At 45.5% G+C, this 21,903-nt stretch overlaps 1 protein-coding gene across 1 annotated transcript in view; it reads right to left on the bottom strand.

The window, feature by feature from the left end:
* Positions 1–2,655: 2,655 nt before the first annotated feature.
* FLT1 (fms related receptor tyrosine kinase 1) overlaps positions 2,656–21,903 on the bottom strand; it is a 178,788-nt gene continuing 159,540 nt past the window's right edge. The window contains exons 24-30 of the mRNA XM_016209446.2: positions 20,367–20,478; positions 18,687–18,786; positions 13,039–13,144; positions 12,637–12,764; positions 10,684–10,768; positions 8,894–8,988; positions 2,656–5,521 (exon numbers count right to left, since the gene is read on the bottom strand). Of these exons, the coding sequence (XP_016064932.2) occupies positions 5,323–5,521; positions 8,894–8,988; positions 10,684–10,768; positions 12,637–12,764; positions 13,039–13,144; positions 18,687–18,786; positions 20,367–20,478 (825 nt within the window). The 3' untranslated portion in view covers positions 2,656–5,322. The remainder of the gene's footprint in view (positions 5,522–8,893; positions 8,989–10,683; positions 10,769–12,636; positions 12,765–13,038; positions 13,145–18,686; positions 18,787–20,366; positions 20,479–21,903) is intronic.

Here is a 21,903-nt window from a genome sequence, read left to right as displayed (position 1 = left end):
GTTGACGGTCTTGGGGGGGGGGGGGGGGAGGGCCCTTGGAGAATGAATATAACAGAAGACTGTGCAAAAGGCATGATTTTTTTTTTTTCTTGACTTGGCCTCTGAGTCATGCAGTGTCACTTCTGCCACATTCTGTTGATTACAAGCGACTCATAAAGCCAGCTATGATTCTGGGGGAGAGGAATTTAATGGGGAAGTGACAAGTGGGCATTGTGGAAGGTCATGTGGGATTCAGGAGATACTGTTGCAGCTATCTTTGGAAGAACACAGCCTGCTGCAGCATCTGGAGGACATGCCGACTTAGCACTTGCATACATACGACTTTGGAGGTTAGGGCAGAAATCTGGCCCGTATGTGTAACTTACAAGTCATTGTCATACAGATGTCACACACAGCCCTGAGACTGGCTGAGTTGATGAAGGAAGTTAGAGTAGACTGAGAAAAGGTACAAGAGCAGGGCACTGGGGTAACTGGAACAATGTTCAAAGGTTAGAGAAAAGAAAACCAGTAAGAGAGACATCAGTAACCAGTGAGATAGGAAGAAAATGTGTGATGTCCTGGGATGAAAGTTAAAAGGTATTTAGGTGTTTTCAGGAATAAGGGTCAAGTTGATGGGTCAAGAAAGATTGAGACTGAAAATGGGCCATTGGGTTTAACAATATGGTGGTCACTGATAACCTGGTCAGGGGCAGTCTCAGTGACAGTGAACAGGGGCTCGAGGGGGCTTAAAGTGCCCGGAGGGGAGGAATCCGAACAAGGAGTATAACCAACTCCTTCAAGGAATATTGTTGTAAAGAGGAGTGGAGAAGGGGGGGGATAGCTGAAGGTGAAAGCAGGGAGGTGACTTCTTTTGTAAGATAAGAGATGAGCTAGTGGAAAGGGCAACTGATGGGGGTGAAGGAGTGGTGAACTGCTGGAGCAGTGTCCTGTGTAGGTGAGGAAGGTCGAGCGCCCCACTGTGACTTGAGTTGGCTACCCCGAGGGGAAGGCAGTGTGTGTGAGCACAGGTGCTGGAGGAGGGTAGATGCGACGCTGGGATTTTGAAGTTCTTTTGATTACTTCAGTTTTCCCACACTGGATGGCTTTGAAAATTAAATGAGTTTTTTCCTCTAAAGTACTTATAATAGTTGCTGGCACATAAAGTTAATATAGTTTAGTCTTTTAAGTGGGGTTTTTAAGATAATGTTTTATTGAAGAATAGCATACACAAATCCGCAAGTAAGTGTATAGCTCAACAAATTATCACAAAGTGAGCACTCAAGAAATAGAACATTAGTGGCATCTAGTTGGTTTTAGTTTGTTTTGCCTCGTTTGCCCTTAAATGTCTTCAGTGCAGAAAATAGAAAACTAGTCATCCCTGTTGGGATCCAGGATATTTTTGAAAATTTTCTTGGCCTGTGAAATCCAAAAGTCTGGTAATATGTTTACCACCAAGGACTCCAGTAAACCTTACTGAACCATTCTTCTGCTGGAGAAAAGAAAAAAAACCTATTCCCAAATGAACTATAAGTTTCTAGAGTCATGAGAAAATTTCTAAACTATGACGTGACGCCAGTTCCTCGAGCATTCTTCCAATCATCTGCCTGAATGAGTGACTGTACTCATATTATGAAAACCCAATATGTTTAAAGAATTTAAAATTTTTGAAGATGCTTCTTGCCCTCTTTAGTTAACCATACATTCACTGAGAGTAGTCATTTAACTTTTTTTTTTTTTTTTGCCTTTTTCTGGAAGATAACAGATCTTTCCCCTTACAATGTCTCTCCAATCCAGTTACTTATAATGTTAATAAGAAGATGATGGTATGACCACTTCCTAAGACAATGTGTTGTTGGTCACTTACTCTATGTTGATAGTGATTATCTGAATTCTTTATTTCTCTTCCTAGGATTTAATTCACAAAATAAAATGGGAGAATACTTAGCTGCTGTACTTTTCTTAGGGAGGTTCTTGTCTTAGGCTTTTGCCTAATTACTTTGTATGTTTCCTGTACAGGACCTCTAATACAAACGCACATGCTAGTGCACACACACAAACCCTGTAATGATGGTAATTGTATATTAGCTGAAAATTGGTGTTTGGAAAAGCCTGCCTTTTTTAAAAAATCCTCACCTGATATTTTTTCCATTGATTTTCAGAGAGAGTGGAAGGGGGAGCGAGAGAGAGAGAGAAGCATTGATGTGAGAGACACATCAATTGGTTGCCTCCCACACGTGTCCCGACCAGTGCCAAGGATCAAGCCTGCAACTGAGGTACGTGCCCTTGGCCAGAATTGAACCCGGGGCCCTTCAGTCTGAAGGTTGATGCTCTAACCACTTAGCCATATATTGGCCACGGCTTGCCTGCCTCTTTTTAAATTGAGGGCACTTTGTCTGCAGCACTTAGTCTGTACGTTTTACTTGTGATCGCCCTCATTTTAGTGTTTAGTTTTCTGGGCAAGCTGCCTAGTTTGATTTTATTTTACTGTTTGCAGCATCCGGATTGTTAAGAGCAGCCATTTCGTAGTGTTGAGAGAAAGCAGTGCTTGCTCTATCTTGTGCTGTTTAATGATTGGTATTTAATGAGATCTCCTAGAAAACCAGTTCTCCACCCCCAGGGAAACCTATAACTCCTGTTCTCATACGCAAGTTAGGAAGAAAATAAGTAGATGTTTTTGGAAGTTAACTTTATTATATGAAGATAGTATACAAAATACATTCATAGTGACTAAATATAAAGAACCAAATGATGTCTGATATCTGCAGCATACATTCTTGGTTTGTATAAAAGTAACTTCAAAATTCCAGTTTCCTTAAATAGTTCTGCACAAAACACATACACACGCATATATATACATAGAGTTACTACCACTGTCAGTCAAAGATGCACTCCTTCTCCAGTTAACTGAAAGGGGCTGGCAAATAAGCTTCGTGTTTGATATTCTTACAAGCTGGGAAGTATAGGTCTAACCCAGGACGTGATGCCAGCTCCCCGTGTCCTGCAAATTATTTGCCTAAATGAGCGAGGCCTAAGTAACGTTTTTCAGGATTTGGACAGATGTTGCATGGGCTCCGATAAGGTGTGGGCATCATTTCTTAGACAAACGAGACCTACATTTGCATGTGGTCTGTCCCCTTCCACCCCTGCGCTTCCACTTAGCTCACAAATCCTGAAAGGAAGTGCTGGTTCTCTCCTGGTCACTGCCAACCATTTTTGTCACAAGTGACAAATGATTCTAACAACACCACCAGTTAGCGTTTCAATTTCTCAGTGCTGTTGTAACGAACCTGCCTACGGCAAGCACCGTGCAACTACCCATAGTACACATTCCACAAGCTCCCATTTTCCTTTTTGTGTCAAGACTCCAGGCGGGAACCTTTCTTGACTGACAGACTCATGCAGGCTGCAAGCCTGAGTCTGCGTGAGAAACTGCATGACGGTGCATCTGATTCCTATGCCTTTCAGTGAGATGGCTCTACTAAGGTCTCAGTGATTAAGAATGGGATTATTGAATTCAGGGCATTATACATACAGCTAAGGTTTTTCCTGGTTTTCACTAATTGCTGGATCCTTAACCTGATTTGAAAAAACTAGAGAATTGAGTGAGGTCTTTTTACCTTCCTGGGTCTAACCTCTTGGTCACCTGGTTTACGCTACCGCCAGCTGTCACCGGTGCTGTTCTGGTAAAGAGGAGGAAGGGCAAAGCTCCCCCGCCCCTTGGCTCTTGGCGGAGAGGCCCGACTCCCTGCTGCGCCGGCCGGAGGCGCACCGTCTCCCTGGGGCTGTGCTGAATCCCCATCTCTCCACACAAAGAACCCTGAAGACTGACGCGGGAAGGACGCTTCTCTTACTTGTATTTCAGGTTCTAGAGTCAGGTCACGTGCACTGGGAACCGTATCTTCTCTACTGGAAGCAGCAGTTCCGTTGCCTGTCCAGCTCTGACAGGCCCCGAACATCCTAAATACAGAGCGTCAAACAGCCCGGCAGGCGCAGGGCCCTTCGCCCTGAAGCGTGGCAGCCTGTGTACCCCGCTCCCTATTTCTGTCGTCTTCAGGCCAAGGCAAGGTCCAAGGCAGATGCAAAGAGGCTTTTCTCCTATTGATGGCTGATAAATGTCCTGAGTCCTGATTCCAGAAATATCTTACATATCACCTTTTTCTCAAGGAGCATAAAGTGCTTAATAAACCTTGGTTAAGGCTCTAACACATCTTCCCAGGAAACAGACTGGATAGTGGAACCCCCATTAAATAAAACCCCGACTCCTATCCATTGGGCCCAACTGCGGCAGTGCTGGCTGGGTTGGCACCGGGGCTTCATTGGCCCCATCTGCCTGCCTTCTGTCCTAGTTTCGGTGGAGAGAAGGCTGCATTTTAATTCTCTTCACTTCCTTTTATAACTAACTGTACAAACGGGTTAATACAGAACATTGAGTTGTCTTCACTATACAGTAACACACAAAGTAGAATCTGGCGACCAGTCAGTGGCTCCAGTTAGCTTACTATGAGCAATATACTATATGCCCTGAACTAATAGGCCAGCTTAGCCCAGGGTAAGTGTTCAGTGTATCCTGCTAGAGGGGCCAGCAGTATGGGCTCAGATTTGAGCACCAGCCTCAGTGCTAGAAATAAAAAATGTGCCATATATGGGAATGGACAGAGAGCCAGTTCTGTAGCTAATGTTTTAAAATGTGCTTTGTTGTTCCTTTCTTGCCCCCCAGAATCCAGGAAAGGTCCCCTCATCTATCGGTTCTGCCTGGGTTCTCAAATGGAACGGGTCAGGTAGGGTTTTGGAAGCCACTGGAGCGGCCTGGTTGGTAACCCTCTCTCACTCCTTCCACATGGTCCAGCTCAAATTCTTTCTTGTGCCCTGTCCTGTTTTTTTCTTCATTCCTCCCTTTCCTTCTCCTCCTTACACGTCATGAATGCTGGAGGGCCCCAGAGGCTTTCTTAGGCCAGCTGGGGACTGCTGTCCCTGGTTCCAGGGCTGCAGCTGCTGGCCCAGCATGGTCTGTGCAGCGTCACATGGTCAGCGTGTCTCCTGAATCGTCCCAGGCCTTGAGGCCTGGGGGTAAAGAGCAGGAAGTCTTTGGGCTTGAAAGAATTCCTCTAACACACTGAGTAATGTGAGGGTTTAGCAGTAGTGGCCTTTACTTGTCACCATTACTCTATCTGGGGTTACCTTCTTGTTAGTCAAAAGAAAAAAGCACTGTTAAAAATCACAGAAAGCATCTAGCCCCTGTGGAAAGGTAGAGGTGTAAATTTATATGTGTATAATACTGGCAGAAGCTTGTTTCCTGGGGTTATAAATATGCATGTGGTTCTAGAAATCAGGCTGTGTCACAGTTTAGACAGGTGGCGTGGAATATAAGACCACTGAGTTGTAGTCTGGGGGAGGAGAGCAGCATGAGACCTTTTCCAGCTCGGAGTTGTCGTAGGTAAATCTGCGCTTGCCTCTGTTGATGTGCCCACAGCCAGGATGGCAGAATGTAGGCCTGGTGAGGTCAGAAAGCCCCGACTCCTTACTCTTACTGGTTACTCTCAAGCTAAAGAAAAAAAAACACATCAAATATACAAATTTAGTTTCTTGAAATCACACCAAAGTACATTTTTTTAAGTTAAAATTTTTTTTTTTTTTAAATTTTAGAGAGGGGGGCGAAAGTGAGAGAGGGAAAGAGGGGTGGTGGACATCGATTTGTTGGTCCACTTATTTGCATATTCATTGGTTGATTCTTGTACGCGCCCTGACTGGGGATTGAACTTGCAACCTTGGTGTATCGGGACGAAGCCCTAACCAACTAAGCTACCCGGCCAGGGCTGAGTCCATTCTTCCTTAATCTGTCATTTGTTCATAACTGTCCTAGTGCTAATGGCTGCTGACTCCCACCTCAATCTCTGATCAGACTGTTCTAGAGCTGCACACTGCCTCTCTACTACCAGTTTCATGTCACTGGGCAAAGGGATGAATTCCCCTGCCTGGGGGTTGGACCGCGTGATGAGGTAATGCAAATCCATAATTTCAGGAGGAAAATAACTCCCAAGACTTGAGGATAGCTCTCCTCCACTCTTGGGTCAGTTAGCTACCATGATATGCTCCCCCAATTGTTGGTGCCAAATCCTTGGGATCTTAAGCTGAGGATCTTCAGAGGAGGAGCTTATCCTGAATTATCCAGGTAGACCCTAAATAGTCACGTGTATCCTTATACAAGAGGCAGAGGAAGATTTACAACCAGAGACAGGAGGAGGTGATGTGAAGGTGGAGCAATTGTGGCCACAAGCCAAGGAATGCCTGGGGCCACCAGAAGCTGGAAGAAGCGAGAAATGAGTTCTCCCCCAGAGCCTCCAACACCTTGATTTTGGGCTTCTGGCCTCCAGAACTGCAAGAGAATAAGTTCCTAATTTTAAGCCACCAAGTTGGTGGTAATTTGTTACAATGGCCTCAAGAAACTAACAGAGCTTCATACAAAAAGGTTAGTGCATTTGTCTCCCTATCATGTTTGCATTCTAGAAGAGAAAACTAAGCGATGGGACTGAACTTCACTGACAGTCTCAAAGGGGAAGCAACTTGTTTTTGGGTCCTGCATCTTAAGTCCAGCCTAAGCCAGACACACAGGAAGAAAAGCTTCACTTGTCCTTTCATATTTTCTTTAATGGCTATGATGAGGGTGAAAGGACCTTGTACTGGTCACCACATTAGTTGGGCTGGCTCTGAGCTAGCCCGTCAAGAGTTTGCTCCATGTTCTGTATTTTTTTAATCCTCACATAAGAATATGTGAATCGATTTAAGAGAGAAAGGTAGAGAGAAAGAAACATGGATCAGATGCCTCCTGCAGGGTTCCTGACCAGGGTTTGAAGCCGCAACCCAGGTGTGTGCCACGACCAGGAATTGAACCTGCAACCATTTTGGTGCATGGGACAACGCTCAACCAACTGAGCCACTGGGCCAGGGCCCGTGTTCTGTATTTTTAGTCTCAGACTAGAAGATGCAATTAATGGCGTTCCTTTCTTTAGAAAGATATAGATAAACATTGCCACCCATTTTCTGAAGTGTTCCAAGGAAGGACACAACAGACCGTGGTATACTGCACCTTGCCACCCACTCCTCAGTGGTGTCCTCTAATGTGCTGTACCCTGAGTACGCTGAGGGTACTTAACTCTGGTACCGTTACTGTGCTTGTGGTAAAAGCAAACAAATGTGCCGATGTTTGTCTGGAAATATTCCTATCCAGCGGCTTGTGGTTCATGAGCTGTGCTATGTCGCTTGGAGGCATTTGTTGCCCTTTTAGATGAGGGTCAGCAAATCCAGCCTGTTTTGCTTATTTTTAAATGACAGCTTTGTTGAGATGTGATTGACATACTATACAATTCACCTATGTAAAGTGTACGGTCCGTGATTTTTTTGTACACACCCATCAGTATACCCAGCTGCCCCTCTTCCCCACGCCTCCCGCCCACAGCCTAGACACCACTGACCCACTTTCCATTTCTATAGACTTGCCCATCCTGGGCATGTCACAGAAATGGAATCATACAATTTGTAGTATTCTATGACTCGCTTCTTTCACTTAATGTTTTCAGGGTTCATCCATGTTGTAGCATGTATCAGTACTTCATACTTTTTATTTTTAATAACTGTTCTATTTTAATGGATATGTAGCATTTTATTTATTCATTCATCAACTGATGGACATTTGAGTTGCTTCTACTTTTGGTTATTATGAATAATGCTGCTCTGAACACTGGTGTACAAGTTTTTGTTTGGACATAGTTTTCATTTCTGTTGGGTATATACTAAGAAATGGAATGGCTGAGTTACAGAGTAACTCACTTAACATTTTGAGGAACTGCTAGATTGTTTTCCAAAGTGGCTGCACTATTTTGCATTCCCACCAGCAGTGCACAAGGGTTCTAGTTTCTCCCCATCCTCACCAACAGTGACTTTCTGATTCTAGCCCTCCCAGTGGGTGTGAAGGGGTATCTCATGTGGTTTTGATTTGTACGTCCCTGATGACTAATGGTGCTAAGCATTTTTTCATGTGCTCATTGGTCAAGGCCACGTGTTTTTAAAGTTTATTGGCATGCAGCCACACCTCCTTGCGTATACACTGTCAGAGCTGCTTTCATACTACACTGACAGAGTTCAGTAGTTGTTTACTCTCTGGCCCCTTGAGGAAAAGTCTGCTGACCCCTCACTTAGATGAAAGAGAAGCAGGTTCTGCCTGTGGGTGAGATGGGCAGGCACGGGAACCAGGAAAGGAAGGAATGACTGACAGGCCTAGCCCCGCCCTGCCCAGCACTGTTCCTAGGTAGAGACGAGCATGGAGAAGCTGAAGTGATGCAGCCCAGTGGAGTAGAGAGCAAGGGCCTAAGTAATTCTGCCAGTAGTAGTTGCTGGCCACTGTGTGGAAGGAGGAGTGCCAGGATCAGACAGGAAGCAAGCCCTCACTTGAAGGGTTGGTTTCTCAGGATTGCAGGTCCTAGGGCTAGAAAGCAGCACTGTGACCCTTCTGGTGCTGGTGCTCCCCCTCCCCCCCACTCCCCCAGCCCTGGTAATGGCGTGGTTTCTCTCCCCCCACCCCACAGCATATCTGATGTTGGCTCTGTTCACAGTCGGGCAGGTCAGGCTCCTTTCACCCGAGGCACTGTGCTGCCTGTGTTTGGACTGCCTGTCTGCTGGAATTGTCTGCATATTTTCTCTTCTTAAACCCCAGTCTTCCTTCCCAGAGCTTGGTGCTCATATGTCTGATTTTATGTTCTCTTTCTTGCCCTTCTGAGGGGAAAAACATGTTTTCTGTAATGCCTGAACACTATGGTTCAGGGGGGTCAACTAGCTCTCAAATATCCCCATTAAGGCATCTCCCGCAACTTCCTTTATCCCTCTGTCGCCTAGTAGAGGAAAGGGCACCCCGCTTCCTTACTCAGTCTTCAGTGAGGTCTTGGGTTTGCTCTCAGTCCAGGTGAAGCGCTTCAGCCAAGGAGTGGCCAGCAGAGCGCCACTGTCCACTGGGTAACCCTGGCAGGAAGGAGGAGGAAGGTTACACTTCTGGCTTGATCCACAGGGGTCCACACCAAGTCTCACTCCAGGTCTATCCTCACCTTCCACAATCCCTGCCCACTAAGACAAAGTGTTTTCTCCATACTGGAAAGTCTAAGCTTAGCTGTAAGAAATGCCTACTCCCAGTGATTGTGAAGCCCTTCTTCCTGAAGGTGCAGAAAATAAAACAAAAGGGGAACCTGCAGGGAACAGATGAGCATTTTTCATAGTAAACTTCTATGCAAATTACTGCATAAATACATTAAAACTTATTCTGGCAGATGACTATTAGCTATGAGAGTGCTGTTATTTGATGTCCATGATATGAAGAAATTCTGAGAAATTATAAAGACATAGCTTAATCTTTTTCTTGAAGACTGGAATTTTCAGGCCCCCCTTGGTCATGGTTTTCAGCAATCCTGTTTTCTTGTTGGTTCATCTGTAGCAGTGAGTTTATGCAGACTCCTCACTACTCTATTCATACACCATTTCCAGTAAGTGGATTCCATACTTTGTTCCTGTCACCTTTTGAATCTGTTGGGCTGTGTTCATGTCCTCAATTATCAATAAACAGGCCTAAGCCAGCAAAGAAGCTGCCGTAGTTCCCAGTGTGTGGGGGTGAGGTGGATAAGGTTGAGAGAAATCTTCCACGTCTGCTCAGTGTTATTTCCTTGGACCTAAAACCTATGTACTAAGCAGCAAAGCAAAATTTCCAGCTACTTTGCTTTTGTATTCTGGGCTTCTTTGTAATGTTTTGGAGTGTTTAAATCATCTTTTCTTCTTTATCTGGTGTGTTTGAAGAGGTTTTGGTGTTTTTACAGTGACTGTGCAACATCTCAAGGCCACACTGTTTGTAGTTGTTGCTTCACACTCTAGTTGGTTTTCCAGGCCTTTGTGGGACATGGTCATCACCAGCACTTCTCAAACTCTAACCTGCATGTGAGTCCCCTGGGGATCTTGAGACCATGCACGGTGAGGCTCAGTAAGTGTGGGTGGGTCCTGAGAGCCAGCATTTCCGCCCACTCACTGGAAACAGTGCACGTCTGGAGATCACAGAGTGTAAGGGTGATACCACAGGGGCACTCTTGCCCAGCATTCCCTCTCCTCCCCTATTCTCTCAACCCCAGGTTCCAGAGCTTTCAAGAGACAGTGAGCCATCTTGGGTGCCAGGCTGCATGGATTGCTCCTCCCAGTGCGGCTAGGTAGGAACATGGCTGTTCAGCCTCTAAGACCTTAGTGGGAAGGAGCATAGGCCCAGATAGACTTCTTCCAGGTTCTCAGGCTGCTCTGAAGAGAGAGTTCTCCATTATATCACAAAGGCCCAGCCACTCACAGGTTTGAGATCCTCTATTCCTCTGAAAAGAGGGTTCCATCGTTGGTAGTCAAGAGGCTTGAAAGCACACAATGAAGTTTCCTAAGGGACTAAATTATGACCAGGCAAGGACTTGGTCCCTGGAGTGAATTCTGGGTCATGTCCAAACTATGGATTTACCTGCTTTCCAACAAGCTCTGTATAACTGTGTTGTGGTCAATCCCCCTGAAATTGCCATTTCAGCCACCACTCATTATGGCCTGCACTGATTGAAAGCCACCAGACTACTAAACCAGGGTTTGGATGGAGTCTGGCAAAGGGTCTTGCCAGAGTGCATTGAGTAGGTTCATTCCATTACTTACATCAAGCATGGAAGTGACATTTGGTGGAAGTTCTTCAAAGGTTTTGATTCTCTCCAGGCTCATGAAATTGAAAGCATTTACATATCTAATGAAGAAGCAGAAAGAACAATCAGGACAGGAAAATGCACCCAGTGTTGGTTAGTCAGGAGACCATGGGCACCGTACCCCAGCAAAGATGCACTAAAATGCCAGAAGGAATCACCTTACTCCTGAGACTAAAGTTCCCATTGGGGTCCTGGCAGTGATGCCACATCCTCCCATGGTTGTTAATCCACATTTCATAGTTTTGAGCAAAATCCCAGAGGATCTTGAAAGACTCAGCAGTGGTTAGACCTCTCTGGCCCCTTGTGGAATCAGAAAACGTCAGGCGTAGAAGAGACCCGAGCCATCATCTAATCGAAACACCCTACATTACAAAGGAGAGGAAATAATGGCCGGAGGAGTGATGTGACTTTATCATGTGGCTGCCTACTTCTAAAAGGATATGAGAGAACAAATGCAATGACCTGTTAGGGTCACACAGCTGATTTAATGACATAATTGAATACTAGAGCTGGTCTTGTATATTCTGTTCTGTGGTTACAGATTGGGAGAAATGGGTAATATTTGTGTGATTTCCCTATAATTACCTCCTGACCTTTTGTTAGTGATCCATTAGGAAGGACTGCCAGAGATATCCACTATATGGTTACTCATAAGACAAGTTCACCTATTGATTTTCTCAGTCTAATACCCTGTCACCATCTGCAAGGCCTAGTTTCTGAGGCAAGCGCTCTATTGGGTCTAAGGCTAAGCAATATACTAGAAGGGCCCAAATAACTTTGACACTCCCCTCCCCCATCTCTGACCCAATCAGACCCTGCCAATTTATTTAATCCAAGCTAGTCTTCTCATCTTTAAAAAATGGATGACTCATCTGTCTCAGCTTCTTGGGCTGGCTGTGAAATATGAGCAGTGCCAGTGGCCTGTCACCTATTACCACAAATCTATTACCACTGGGCTTCTAGGCTGTCAATCTTTTCAGACTGTGCAGCTCTTCCAAATGCCTTCCCTGGTCTGCCTGAAGCAAGTCTGGCTGAACTTGGTCAGAGTCCTAGGGTTGTGTCTACTGCAGATAAAGATGCTAGAAGGCCCACAGGATAGTCAAAGTCCCAAAAGGAGTCCTGACTGCATGGGGATGGGGAGGGAGTATCAGAACACCTGGGTTTGTGTCTGTGTGACTATTACACTGAATGTGTACAGTACATGTATAACCATTAGTATGGAGGTGTCACACATGTGTAATCATCAGTACTAATTTATGATACATATGTAACAATTAGTAACATGTGTGACATATGTATAACTGTGAGTACTGAACATGTGTGATACACATGTACCCATCCACCCACCCAGTGGAGGCTCTCAAACATTTCTTCCCTACTCCTCTCTCTAATTTCCTCTGCAGTGATGAGAGATATGTTTATCAGGTAAGAAAAAGAAATCCAGTGTGTTTGTTTAATTGTATTTAGGTCTTATGAAAAAAGTCAATGTCATTGAAAAAAAAGATGGAAAAATTATTCTAGAATAAGATGGACGAAAGGAACTGAGGAAAATAAAGAGAATGCAATGTGTTATTCTTGACTGGATCCTGATTTTTAAGGTGTAAAAGACATCTGGGGAAATATGAATACTGAACAATATTAAAGTATTACCAGTTTCTTTGGGGTGGTAATTTTGGTATGGTTACACAGGAGAATGTCCTTCTTACAAGATGTATACCAAAGTATTTGGGGGGGAAGCACTTTCAAATGCTTCAGCAAAAAGAAAAATACACACACAGAGACTGTGTGTAGATACATAGATACAGACATAGACCAAATATGGGTAACTTACTATGGTTGAATTTAGGTGGTACAGTTTTTTTGTTACGTTTGAAAATATTATAAAGTCAGGGAAATAAAAAAGTCTTACCTGACATTATCAGAACTTCCTGAATTAAACCTTGGAGCTGGAATATCCTCAGGGAAGGCAGGAGTTGAGTATGTGAACCCACTGTTTCCTGTCAGTATGGCATTTAGTGGGATATAGTCTTTGCCATCCTAAAATACCAAAGATAGAGCTCTAAGTGCAAAGATTTCTACTTCAACCAATTTTTGCAAAACATTATGTCAGTTAAACTATGTTATTTTCACAATCTTAGTTGTGTTTTGGAAGGATAATTCTGTGAAAGGTAATTGTGCATGTACACACACGCCTTTTTTAAAATGCTAATCTCAGCTATCCATAGCTATTAAAACAACAAATAAAACACCCCCTTGGCTTACACTCAAAAAGGCATTTGGTTTCTGATAGTGTAGATAAATTTAGACTTACCTGTTGTACATTTGCTTGAAGCAAATCGCCTAGTTTTTCCACAAGCTCTGCAAATCTTGGCCTTTCTTTGGGGTCTTTGTGCCAGCAGTCCAGCATGATCTGGTAGCTGTTGGGTGAAAGCACAGCAGAAATGGCTGGAGAGCAGTGGTAATTATATACCTCACCCTACATGTCACACCAGCAAAGTGATGGGTATTGTGATACATATAAAGATTATGCTGCTTGTATGATATTTGCCTTTATTTGTAAATTTGGGTATGCAGCACCAACACATAAATGGCTGTTTGGGCCAGGTCCTGCTGGTGGTGGAAAATGTGTCTACAAAGGCAGACTAATGACTACCCCCCCTCCCCCCAGAGCCTATCACGGTCCAAGTTCTCAGAGTGCAGAGTGGAAGGGTGTTCTGTGAAGAAAGCAGAGCTTCTTGGAAAGGAAAAACCACTGCTCACTTGCAGTGAGATCTGAAGTGTAGTACTATTCCCCTTACTGCCAGAAGGAGGACAGTGTCCTTAAAGGTAAAAAGTTAACACAGACACAAATATCAATGGGTAAAGAGTTTGCAGTACTCATATTCTCACGCAGTAACAGAGGTTGGCTTGGACTTCTTAATAAGTATGTGGCGTTCCCAAGTCCTCAGTATCAGTGGAGGCTGATGGGAAGGTCCTGTGTATAGGACTCATTACTTCCAAAAGGTGGCAGTCCACCTCGAGTATGAATATGTCCTCGGCCTTGTGCAAGTTTCTTGCATGCGGCTGATTTCCCTCTGCCCCCCCAGCATTTCAAAGCTGCCATTACAAACTGGCTTCCTACCACTCAAGGCAAAAAGTACAGGCTGGACTTCTGGACATGAAAATGTTTATCTTAATATTACAGAAGCTGAATCTTGTTCTGGGATTTTGATGTCAGCAGATTCCTCTGTGATTCTTCTCTGACATCTTAGAAGTGAAGGTATTGGGCTCCTTTCTTGGTCGAGTTTGCAGGGAGCACAGGTCTCTACCTGTCCCTCTCTGTAGGGATACAAACCAGTGTTCTGCACACACACTGCCTTAAGGATTTATTGTTTTTGGGCTCTTTGCTCTTTTCAAGAGATGTTTATTATAAGTAATCTCTCCTCTCAGAAGATTATCTAAACTAGAGAGGGCTCAGACTGAGTAGGATCAAAATCTGAATGGACTTGGAACTTGGAACTGGTGGAGATCTCATCACCACACCCATTACCTAGTCCAGGGCCTGGCATATAAGCAAGCACTCAATAAAGATTTGCTGAAGGAAGTCAGACTGGCCTCCAGGAAGAGAGAGCACCCGAGTAACTCCAGTGTTCCTCTGACCTCTGCCACTTCTTAGCTGTGTGCTTTCAGGTTGCACCAGCAGCTCCAAGTGTCTCTTAAGGATATCCCTATTTGGTTTCAAAGCATATGAAGTGGTTGGTAAAGACAGTAAGTATAGGGAGGTTAAAAAAGAAAAGAGCCTGGCCAGCATGGCTCAGTGGTTGAGCATCAACCTATGATTTAGGAGATCGTGGTTTGATTCCCAGTCAGAGCACATGCCAGGGTTGGGCTCGATCCCCAGTGGGGGGTGTGTGTGCAGGAGGCAGTTGACCAATGACTCTCTCTCATCATTGATGTTTCTATCTCTCTCTCCCTCTCCCTTCCTCCCTCTGAAATCAATAAAAACATATTTTAAAAAAAAAAAAAGAAAAAGGAGAGAAGAATAATATTAGGGGAGTGGGGAGAGGTAAAATAAAGAATAAAAGGTGAAACTACAGAAGAAGTTAATATGCAAAGTTTATATCATGATTCCTAGGCAGCTGGCATAAAGAAGGTACAATCAATTACAAGATGCATATAAGCCAGAAGTTCAAAACAAACCAGTTACTTGGAAGTAGCATGGCCATTTCTAGAACTGAAATCTGAAAGGAGACTCTCCTAGATGCCTCTCAACATCATTACCATCTAGGTAATAATAACTTCATGGGACTGTCTTGTATATTGTCTTTTAATGTTGGCCAAAGCTGTAACAGCAAAAAATACATTCGGTAAAAACAATTCTGAGAAAACAGTGTGGTCCGGGTGTATGTGTCGTAAGGTTCTGATTTAACCCAGGGACAAAATTCGAAGTGCCCAGGGGAATGGTGGCACTGTGTGGTCTTCAGACATACTCTGCTTTCCTCACAGTTTGGATACTGAGGTTCTGCTTTCTGACAAGTACCTAGTAAGCAGATGTCTAAAGTCTCTGAGTAAGGGACAGGAGCTCAAAAAAATCACTTGTCTGAGTCACAAACTCTCCTATGTTTGTCCAAACCTATGGGTCACTACTCTTCTCAGAAGATGACTCTGGTTCCCTCCCACCCTGTGTTTCATCTATGGCACCTATTCTGCCTAACTCCCAGGGGGTGTGGGGTGGGTCAACTGGTTCCCAGAGCTGTGAGGGCCCTTTGGTGAGTGCGATGTGTGGGCCAACATCGGGTACCACTGCACTTGGACTTAATTATAGACAGGGGAGACTGGGAGTGAGGAAAGAAATTCTAACTCTGGACTGCTGTCCCTGCTCTCTGGGAGACAAAGGACAGGGCTCCCAACGTCCCTAACTGTTCCTGACAGCAGTGCCTCAGAGTGAGGGCTCCAGGCCCTCACTCAGGCAATCTAGGCCAGCGTGCTATCACCAAAGGTCTGAAATAGCCTAAAACAGACTGCACAGTCCTATGTGAATCTCATTTTAAAGTAAGCTTATACATGTTACTAATTGAGAGAGGTGCAAAATGTATACTAGAGAAATAGGAGGTCAAAAGTCAGAAACTAGACAAAAGTCAGATCCCTCACCCTATGTTGTCTGGGCTGTGGCAGAGGCTGGCCTGCTCCCACCTGACCACACTCAAACCTAATCATCCAAGACTCCTTTATCTCTAGCAATAAACAGATTCTCGGAGGCCTCTGGAAGAACATTAAACATATCCATAGATGATCTACTAAAGGAAGCCAAAGCAAGAAAGGCTTGAACTGGGAAAACAAAAAGGGAGCCTGAGATAGGGAGTACTGGTCGGAGGCCCCAGCTTAGCTCAGCATGCATCACTTCACACTGAGCCAGCAGCTGTTGGGGATGGGACTGTGAGCAGCGCTCCTCCGGGTTCTCTGTGCTGAAACTAGCAAGAGGGACCATCTACAACTATTGCTGTTTTGTATTTTGATTCTTGGTTTGATCTCTAGTTTCCACTTCTCTTTCTTGAAATTCAATGCAAATTACCTCAGCAAACACCAAAGGAAAAGAAAAAAAATCAACTGCTTATTCCCTTATTGAAAGACATCTGATTAAACAGGCTCTGGGCAGAAAACCAATGACACAGCATTAAATAATTTTACATCACTAAGTAAACAGGTTTTAATAAAGTAAAGGGACACCAGTTGCACCTAACCCAACAGCCCTTCTTGGAACAAGCCGGGGGTGAGGGGCATATGGGAAGAGCTTCCTGTCTGAGCTGTCACTCAGCTCCCAAGTGCATGCCACTTTAGGCCAAGTCCAGGCCACAGAATCCCAGTTCTGAGAGCCGCACTCCATCCTCACCTTGGCAGCTTTCAAATGCTCAAGAACGGCCAAAGGGTGAATTCTGGCCTCCTGAATCAACATTTCACAAAGCTGCTGCTTGCTTTTTATCATTTCTGAAATAAGCCCCAAGAATTAAGAAACAATCTTTTCTATGACTTCATGGGGTATTGACCTAGGAGAGGTTAATGTGAAGACTGAAGGTTTGGTAAAGTCCAAGGGAGCTTTTAGTCCAAAGTTGATATGACTGTATCTCAACAGTTATTTTGGACCAGAAGCTGGGTAAGACTTGGAAGTATACCCTGCAGGTATATAGCACAGTACTGTGGACTTTGGACTCAGGCTGGGTTTGCTTAACTTACTAGCAATGCAGCAAATCAGATGTTCTGTGCCTTGGTTCTCTCATCTGTAAAATGGAGATTATAATAGTACCTACTTTATAGGGTTGTTATGAGCATTAGGAAAATTAATATATATTATACGTGCAAAAATAGTGTCTGGCACTTAAGCATTAAACGTTGTTTAATAATGACTGCATTACTACTGCTGCTAGTAATAGAGAACTCACTCTTGTGATTTTCACGTTACACGAAAAGTGGAAGGAAATATTCAGTTCCAAGCATGAGTGGACATAGTAGAGAAACACTTCTTCTAAGGCACATGGGGCGTATTCCTAATTCAGCAGTCCTGGGATCTAGGGAAACCAGCCCAAAAGACTAGCTTCTAAATTTGTTTCTTCTATTTAGCTGACGGAGGACAAATCACTTCACTTCTCAGAGGCTTTGTTTCATTACTTATCAAAGTCAGATTATATACCTGCCTGCCTGCGCTTTGAGGTTGCTGGCAACTGCAGAGACGGTGTGGGGGGGACACTTAGAGAACCTAAAGTGCCAAGTAATCTCATTTCAAACCAGATCTGGTGTTTGCACCTCTCCACCAAGTAAAAGGAAGCAAGGAATTAAAAACTCAATGCCTTCGCCACCACAGCCCCAATGCAGTCCTATTGGCTAATTTATCTGTCCCCAGCTCTCAGAAAGGGCCTTGCCTCAAGCTCCCTGCACTTTCCTGACAGGACACCATATAGGACTGATCAGAACAGTCCCCTCAGTCCCCTTCCCCTCTGCACCAAGGCTGCTCCCTAGCTCTGCCTTCACAGGCCTGAGTGCCCTGTCCTACTCATCCTCACCTGGGTCTGACCTAGCCTTGTCTCCAGACATGAAGGAAAGAGACAGTGAGTGACCTTGCACCTTGGCCAAGCCCACACTTCCTTCGTTCCATCTGACTCCTCCCCAAAGGCCAACCCAGGGCTTCTGACACGACCCCATTGTGTGGGTGGGATGGGGGGGCCGCCTGCCAGTTCAGGAAAGGTGGTGCCGCCCTAGGGAGGCCCACGACCTAGTCAGCAACTCAACAAAAATGCAAGTGTCATCACATTCCTGCTCAGGACTCAAAGTGCAAAACATCCACAAAGCTTCAGGAAAAAGAGGGCCCCAGGGAGGCTAGCAAGCCTTGAATAACAGAGAAAGCCTTCACACAGCGCCCTATCATCTTCCCGGGAGTCACAGGGCTGCCCAGCAGGAAGCCACCGCAAGCAGCAGCTCCAGAGGGCTGTCCAGCAGACTCCTAAAATGAGTCTCCATCAGTCTGACTGCCCAAGTGTACCCGCATAATTCCACGGGAAATCCCCTCCCCCTCCTGCACCTCTTCCCAGCGCTCCAAACCCAACCCCCACGGGTCTTTAGTGAGGGCAGAGGGACCGGTCAGAGCAGCTTCCAGCACTTCGTTCATGCGGCTTCCGCTTCGTTAGGACGAGGTCTCACACTTAGTGCCTGGGTGGTCTGTTAGTGCTGCCTGGATTCATACCTAGAATTGAGTTCCTGCCTTCAGTTCCCAGCCAGGGGCCCTGAGAAGTCGCGCCAGCGGTGAGGAGAGGAAATAGGTAGGAAATGGGTAAGGACAGTGTGCCTCTCTTCTGGAAGATGCTCCCAGCACAGGTGCACCTGACTGGGGCTAAGCAGGACCGGGCTGCTAAAGCTCAGCCAAACACCCCCTTCCTGAGGTGCCCTGCAGGGACGGGGCTGTGGGGCGGGAATGGGGCGCCCAGGGCTCACATTTCCGGGGTCGCGTACTCAGGAGCCCTCATCCTCATGCCTTCCTTCAGGCGGCTGCAGAAGTCCTCATCCATCTGCACTCCCGGGTAGGGAGACCCACCTGCACAAGACAACGGGGAGAGGACAGGCACATTATGGCTTCGGGACACAAAAGACCATGGGGGGCCTGCTTCCTCCCTTTAAAGTGATGGTTGAGTAGTAAATTCGCAGTGTTTGGAATGGATCTGCGCACACAGTACAGCTCATACTGAAGGTCAGCAAATGCCTGCTAGTGACACACCTTTGGTTGGCCCCCCTGGTGCTGGGTGTCTGACGTCCCAGGTCATTCTGTGGCTACTCCTGTCTGTTTGCTCAGGAGAGAGGGTGTCATCTGAAGGGTCCCTTCCTCTCCCCACAAGGAACTCGAAAGAAATCCCATCATTAGAGACTCATTCCTCGGGTTAATAAGGCCAAGGAACTTGGAATAGGTCACTTTTGGATTGTTCACACCTCAGTGAGAATGATTTTAACTCATGACTTTCTTGTAAACTTCTCACAGAACTGGGGACCAGCTGTCTGACAGGCCTGAGGGACGGGGGCCTTGAGCTCCAGGAGGAGGCTGAATGGAGGGATTGTCAGGGGTTGTCATAGGCAGGAGTCTGTGCACCAGAGGGTCCCGGAGTGGCCTCAACTTTGCCTCTTGCTAGTTTTATTGTTCAGGATGCCCATGTAACCTTTCCTTTTAGGAGGATTCTTGGCTATGGGTAGTGGTGAGCGCGGCCTCCTAGTATGCTCTGTTTCAGACCTCAAACCTAGTCGATCTCAGCATTTGTTTGTGTGTACTTTCTAGTGATTACTGCTTGTAGGAAGCAGCTGGGAGGTGTGCAGTGCTGGCACTGTGTCACTGAGGGGCCATTGTGGCCGCCAAGCTGCTTTCAAAGACTGGAAGCAACAGGTGCCTGTCATCGAAAGCAGGGGAATGATTTTCACACATTACAGGAAACGAGGGATGTTACTGGGTGACTTTTATTTGCTCTAAAAGGCAAATTTTTGGCAAAGTCCAAAAGACTCTTGGCTAGACCCCACAATTGGGAGTCCTCAGAGCATCAGTGTGTGTTTGCAAGCAGATGTGGGCTCTGTGCACATCTGTGTGCTCAGGGGCTTGAAGGAGGTTTCTAGCCACCCATAGTGGATATTATTGGAAGCAGAATAAATATATCCAGTGTCCCCATTTTTCATCTTGCACAAACCACCACCTAGGACTAGCTGTGTTAACATTAGTGGCACTATAAAGGCCTCCTGTTCCTAACACTGGTTGACGTGTGCTTTCTGGGGCCTTTCCTAGGAAACTCTGAAGGGAGGCATGATACAGGGAGGGAGAAGGGAGGGGCATTAAGAATCAGGGTGTTTGAGGAATTAGGAGAAGGGGACAAAAGGAGAAAGGAGTAGCCAGATTGGCTGAATGTAAACCCAGCTTCAGAGTTTGTACTGGTCTGACCTTGTTTGTGTCTGTATAAAGCATTTTTGCTATGCAGGGTGCACATGCACGCACCATTCCTCATCTGAGATTTTGCACGGACCCACACTCTAGGAGTGATTTCAGTTCTTTTAGATGCTGACCCAAGGTTGTATCTACCCTAAAGGACACTCAGCAGACATTTGGTTCTTGTCTATTTTATCTCTTCCTTCCCCTAGATTTACCTAAGGAGAAGATTTCCCACAGCAGTACTCCATAAGACCACACATCGCTCTTGGTGCTGTAGATTTTGTCAAAGATAGATTCAGGAGCCATCCATTTCAGAGGAAGTCGAGTCTAGAAAAGGGCAAGGGGGCCTTGAGCAGAAGGACATGCAAACAAAGCACATTCAACCCAAGTGCCCGTGGGGTCACCTCCCAGATAACGCTTGGCCCAGAAATCATTTCCTAGAGCAGTTATAGTTTCCTAACACAGAAAAAATTCTTATAACATGCAGTGTTATACTAACAGAGGGAGCTGTGTGCTATACAATTCCTGTGAAGACAATAAATGTTTAGTAAGCCCCTCCTATGTGTCCAGCACATCGCAGTCGTTAACTCCATGACTCTATAACTCGTTAACTCCATAACTCCACTCTCCCCCAAAACCTGCACTGCACAGGGACCTGGAAAAGAGTGATCTGAATTGGAAGACATCCTGAAAAGTCATAATTTCCAGAAATTTTTCTTAAGAAGGAGGATTTTGAATGGCATTCTTATGTAAAAGACAGAATTTTAAAAGTCATTAAATGAGGGGAGTGGGCAAAGGCATAGGAAAGAAAGAAGGTGACAGTATTTAGGAGCCTGTGTGGTTGGTTTTCAAGTGTGCAGACAAATTTTTGTTCTAGGCAGCAGGAATCTCGGGGAGCTAGGCCCTGCCACGTTAGACGGACGGGAATGAAGATGGGACAATGGAGAGACAAAGAGAAAAATGCAAGGGGGGGGGACGGAGGAGGCTGAAAGAGATACAGATGAACAGAAGAGAAGGACAGACACATAAGTAGATGCCATCTCTGCAAATCAGGGATCCTCAGGAAAGTTTGTTGGGGTTTTTTTCTTTTATAAAAAGACTGGAGCAGTGGTTCTCAAAGTAGAGTCCTGGGACCAGCTGTGTCAGCAGCATCTAGAAACTTGTTAGAAAGGCAAATTTTCAAGCCACATGCAAGACTTACTAAATTAGAATTTCTGGGGGTGGGGCCCAGCTAATTGTAGTTTAATAAGCCCTTCAGGTGATTTGTATGTGCACTTAAGTCTGAGAACCACTACTGTAGAGTAATCGGCAGAGCCCAGACACAGGCTTAAGCCCTCAGGGTATAGACTGGAGAAGAGAGGACACAGGAGGTCACCCACAAAAGTGAAACATAACACTATGTCCACAAACAAGCAAAGAAGAGAAGCCAGTGTGAGCCAGCAGGGGGATGCTAGGCATAGAAGGCGGGGGTGGGGGAGACAGTTTCCTCAATAACAAGATAATACCAATACCCTCCCCACCCTTTCCTGAGATATATACACCTGCTGAATCAATCACTTGGGTTTATTTGAGGGAAAGAGTCCAGGCTGTTCTTTCCAGTGGTTCAAAAAACTCCCACAGGAGTTAAAGGGAGGTGACCAGGGCCCTGTTAACACTTCTCAGGCCAGCAATCTCAGGCAGCACTGCCCAGAGGACAGGTACCAAGCCAGGAGTAAGGGGGGAACAACCCAGAGACAGTGGCCTTTCAGGGCC

Source organism: Miniopterus natalensis, chromosome 2 (genome assembly GCF_054644295.1).
Source record: "Miniopterus natalensis isolate mMinNat1 chromosome 2, mMinNat1.hap1, whole genome shotgun sequence".
Classification (NCBI taxonomy): domain Eukaryota; kingdom Metazoa; phylum Chordata; class Mammalia; order Chiroptera; family Miniopteridae; genus Miniopterus; species Miniopterus natalensis.
Note: the sequence above shows the minus strand (reverse complement) of the source record. Positions and strands in the feature narration are given on the sequence as shown.